The sequence below is a fragment of the Solanum tuberosum genome, unplaced genomic scaffold, assembly GCF_000226075.1.
Source record: "Solanum tuberosum cultivar DM 1-3 516 R44 unplaced genomic scaffold, SolTub_3.0 scf00035, whole genome shotgun sequence".
Lineage (NCBI taxonomy): Eukaryota > Viridiplantae > Streptophyta > Magnoliopsida > Solanales > Solanaceae > Solanum > Solanum tuberosum.
Window position 1 is genome coordinate 1,292,574 of NW_006238963.1, and position 4,941 is coordinate 1,297,514.

General features: G+C 31.7%; 1 protein-coding gene across 1 annotated transcript; it reads left to right on the forward strand.

Annotated features, from left to right (window-relative positions):
• Nucleotides 1-1,642: 1,642 nt before the first annotated feature.
• Nucleotides 1,643-3,531, forward strand: LOC102605926 (F-box/kelch-repeat protein At3g23880). Its single transcript, XM_006342726.2, has one exon. It carries the CDS (start codon nt 1,738-1,740, stop codon nt 2,848-2,850), a length of 1,113 nt encoding a protein of 370 aa, XP_006342788.1. The 5' UTR covers nt 1,643-1,737; the 3' UTR covers nt 2,851-3,531.
• The last annotated feature ends 1,410 nt before the right edge of the window (nt 3,532-4,941 follow it).

Below are 4,941 nucleotides of genomic sequence, written 5' to 3' on the forward strand. Positions count from 1 at the left end.
TCCCGACGTCCATCTCAATTGTTTAGAGGCTTCATAGACAGAGTTAGTGATGTTAGTTCATGAGTCTTTACTTTCCCTTTTCAGTTAAGTTGAGACTTGAGTTGCCACTTTGGTAGTGAATGTTATTTATTACATTCTAAGTTATTTATTGAGCAGTTTAGTTTTTCTTTTAAAGTATATTTATCTTGAGTAAAGTCTTCCACTGAGTAAGTAAGTCAACCAAGGGTTCGCTTGGGGCCAACAATGGTTCTCGAGTGCCAGCCACGTTCGGGGTGTAGGCTCGGGGCATGACAACAACTTATGGGCAACAATTACATGTTTAATGTATCCTGTAACAATACAATACTTACCAATTTAAACGAGATACATAAATAGTAATGTATCATGCACTAATTTTTTTTAGATATGATATGTAAATTCGAATTTATACTAAATGTATCAATTACCTAGCAACTACCACACAGTAATGTATCAATCTCAAATCTAAGATCTTATGGGCAACAATTATTTATTTAATGTATCTAGTATAAATACAATATGTATCAATTTAAACAAGATACATAAATAGTAAAATGCAAAGATAGTCATGATCTATCTTCTCAAATTTTTTGAGGATCTTCAATAAACTAGGAGAATAATTTTGAATCTCAAAATGAAAGGATCTTCGATGAACTGGGAGAAGAAAGAATCTTGAATTTCAATTTTTTTGACAATCTTGAATCAAAATTGAAAGGACCTTCGATGAACTTGAAGATTCAAAAGGAAATCGTTTGTCCAACAACAATTCCATCACTTTTGTATCCTTCGTAACCCACCTCGCTTACCCAAAATTTTGACAAAAGTTTTTGAATCAAATTTGAAAGGTTTCTTCGTTGAATGGGGGGAGCAATTTGAAATTTTGAATTTCTTCATTCTATTAGGATTTGCCTTTGTATGATTGAGAGTAAGAAGAAACATAAGCATAATTTATGGAATTTAATTAATTTTTAGATTTTATTCCCTTTTTAGCGCAACAGAAAGATTCTTCTTATATTAGAATTAATTTATCCGGATGATGAATTAATGTATCAGGATAGTACAATTTTTAAGGGATTATTGTAATTAGAAAAAGAATAGGGATAAAATGTAATTTATTCTTTACACTATGAGATTTATGTAAATTATACTTAATTTTATCATTTTCTCAAGCCCAACACTTAAATTTTAACCCAATTATTAAAATCCTAAGACCACGTCCATTAAATATCCATTACCTTATCTTTACCTGCCCTACCTTAAATTATATAGTCATCGTTTCTCTTGATAGAATCATTTTAATCGTGTAATAATAGCTTTAGTATTACCTTATTGAATCCACAGTAGTGGATTGTTCATGTATTAGGTGTGTGTCTATCGAGATGCCTATGCCCTCAACAAATTTATTAACTTCAAATAAAAAAAATTGAACCAAACCAACAATTATGTTTTTCGTTTAGTTTGGTTTGCTTTCAGACATTTAAAAATTGATTGTATTGGGTTGATTTTGATTTGGGCCAATAATCGAATCAAACCGAACCATGAACACCCGTAATCCATAAAATTAAAGCAAATAAAAGAAAAATCACCTAATTAATATGGTATCTTTACTAAAAATTGAAAACCTAAAACCTCATGATGCCTATCTCACTTCATTGAAAGGGGTTGCAACACTGCAAATGGGTTAAAGCTCAGCATATAAAATTCTCGGCAACAACATCAATGGCGCATGAATCAGAATCAGTGTCACTTCTTCCTCCAGAAGTAATATCTGAAATACTGGTAAGGCTACCCGTGAAATCCTTGTTGATGATGAGGTGCGTTTCTAAATCTTGGCTTTCTCTAATCTCAACTCGCCAATTCATCAAAACCCATTTAGAATTTTCAACCAACAAACAAGATTTTGCTCACGACATCCTTCTTCTTAGTAGCTCTTCTTATGAGCATACCCTAAGATTTTACACTTGCTCTCTTTATGCAATTATGTATCAAGAATCTCCCCATGTACCTGATGACCTTGACTTTCCTTGCAAAGACCCACTCGTTGAATATAACTTTGTGGGTTCATGTGACGGGTTGCTCTGTATTTCTGGTGGTGCTCGTGATCTATTTCTATGGAATCCGTCTATAAGAAAGTCGAAGAAACTGCCAATGTCAGGAAGTAATGTGCATTGTAGTTCGTATTTGGCTTATGGTGTTGGTTATAATGAGTGTCAAGATGATTACAAAGTTGTAGAAGTTATGGGAAGTTCGCATAGTGAGTATGGGTTTCAGAATGAGTTTAGGGTTTATAGTCTAAGAACTAATTCTTGGAAAATGATTCAAGAGTACCCCGGTGTTATATTTTGCAATGATCCTGCTAAATTTGTGAATGGAAGACTTCATTGGATTGCTACTCGTGTTAGTGATAAGAATGACTCATGGTTTATCTCTTCATTAAACCTCGTCGATGAGACATATGAAAATGTAGGATTGCCTGATCTTGTTTATGGCAATTTTGATTGGGAATTAGGGATTTTAGGTGGTAATCTATGTGTATTTTGTGACTATTATAAGGTTCAGATGGATGTGTGGGTAATGAAGGCATATGGACTTGTGGAGTCGTGGACTAAGGTGGCTTCAATCCCTTATTTTAGAGCTATTGAGCACTCGCCTTTCCCGGTTTTTATCTCCCATAATGATGAAATTTTGCTGCAACATGGTTCAAGTTTATTGATATATAATTCAACAGACAACACTTTCAAGCATCCTCAGGTTCAGATTCATCATGGTTATGAAATTCAATTTAGTTTGTACACGAAAAGTCTTGTTTCACCACATTTTGTAGAGGATTGATGGAAATTTGTGCTATGGTTTTTCATTTGTGGTCTTGTGCATAATGATAAACTGATAAAATCTTACTCGATGATTCCGGATTTTGGCAAAAAGAAGAAAGAGGGAAAATTTTGGCTCTTAGGCAGACAATTGTATCATCAAAGGGAATAAAGTCCTATGGATGTTAGTATGATACTTATGGCTGGAGTTGGTTCTTTCAAAATTTCATTCTTTACAGAAGTAGGTGACACCAACAAAATTGGCTTTTTAGAATCTTTAAGTCAAGCTTGGAAGTTCCTCCAAAATTTTATTTATTCCCCAGTGTCTTTGACTCGATGGTTCAAATGCAGTGCAAGTGCAGTTCCCAACATACCCACCCGGGTGGCCGAGTTGGTTGAGTAGGGGGTCACAAGTTTGAAACCTCCTTCCTGCTTTCTCGATCGCACGTGGCTTGCTAGTGCAGTTTACCTCTCCTGTGTGACTTATGGGCTATTACAAGGTAGTCGGGCTTACCCTGCGTGCACTTGAAGGGTAGCGATTGGGGGTTCTTTGTCCATCAAAAAAGAAAATCTTTTGTTGGACATTAGCTCTTTTTTTAATCTTAGATTCTTTGCTTTTGTTGTTTGTTTGTTGGGTTTTGTTTAGTTCTTGGTTGATAAACCTTTAGGAATTCCAAATAAAGTTTTCTATATTTTTGTATTATCCTTGAATTTACGGATGAGCTTAGGCATGTATAGCTTACAACTCTCATTTAATTTTCACTTTCTTGATTTTGTAACAAATAGGTTGAAAGTATTGCTTTGAAATCTGTTTCTCTTTAATTTTATTAAGTATAAAGGGCATTATCTCAATTCTCTTTTTTATTTTTTTTAAAATGGTAATGTTGTATTCTTCGGCATTAAGGATATGTTGGTGATCTGCAAACAAAGGGGAACAAAAGAAGAGAAATAAAAATAGTAAACTTCCTTTTGATTAAGATTTAAATAAGGTGACTTGAAACACTAAAATTTAATTTCAAGTGACAACTTTGAATAACAAATTTTTTTTTTTCAAAATGTCACTTTAATTTGAAAACTCTTTTTTTTCCTTAAAAACTTTGTGTTTTCTTTTAAGAGTGGGGTGAAAAATAAGGGTGTGATAGATCTTCATATATCATCCCACGAAGTTTGACGGTAATGAGAATTGAATTTGACGGGTCCATAATTCCGACGTATATCAATCAACTATACATATTCCATCTTTTATTTCATGCAAAATTTATTTTACTTTAAGAGAGAAGAAAAAAAAGTTGAAAAAAGAAATCAAAAAGCAAGATTAAAGAAAAATTGCTCACTGAAAACATCCTTGAGGAGAATGGAAACAATTTGCTGCCTTTATAAAGTGTTTCTTGATGTTCTTGGCATTCTTTTTCACATATTCATTTATTATGTGTCATACTAAATTAGCCTAAATTAAATTAGTAAAGAATTTTTCAAAATTCTAGAGTTTTTTTTTTGTGTATATATTTTTTAAAAACTATTTAAAAAAATCTTCTTAGGTTCTTCATCTTGTATATTCAATCTAACTGAATATGCATAATTTCTTAAAAAATATTTTACCTTGTATTTTAACTTTTTTTAACCTTCATATATTATTTTCTCTTTTTTTACTATTGATTTTATTTATTATTTTTATTTTCTTGGCCTTTCTTTTTTATTTGATTTCAATTTAGTGTTTTATTTGTATTTATATTTATTATTCCTGAAACAAAGACAAATTTTATACATTAAAATGTTGAAAAACAGATAGTTTTAACTATTTAGTTTTTAGATCTTAATGCAACAATCTTAAATATTTTAGATGCACGTTCAAATTTGTAGATCTAAATCTTAATACACATCTAAATAAATAAGGCTAATTGTATGAGTGAAATAACTATAAACTACGTAACACGAAACATGTAAACCAAGTACATAAATCAATATAATATTTTTTTTGCTTTAGATGAAAAAAGAGAAAGCAGTTTTACCTAAAAAAAAAACAAGTTTTATTTGTTTCTTGGACACTTCTAAAAGAAATTTGTTTTTGCTACTTGTTTCTGTTACTTGGATTTTTGTTTAATTACCTCCCCCC

Bases quoted from the DNA above. Each gene is read 5' to 3' on its own strand.
- LOC102605926 (XM_006342726.2), top strand. From the start codon at position 1,738: ATGGCGCATGAATCAGAATCAGTGTCACTTCTTCCTCCAGAAGTAATA.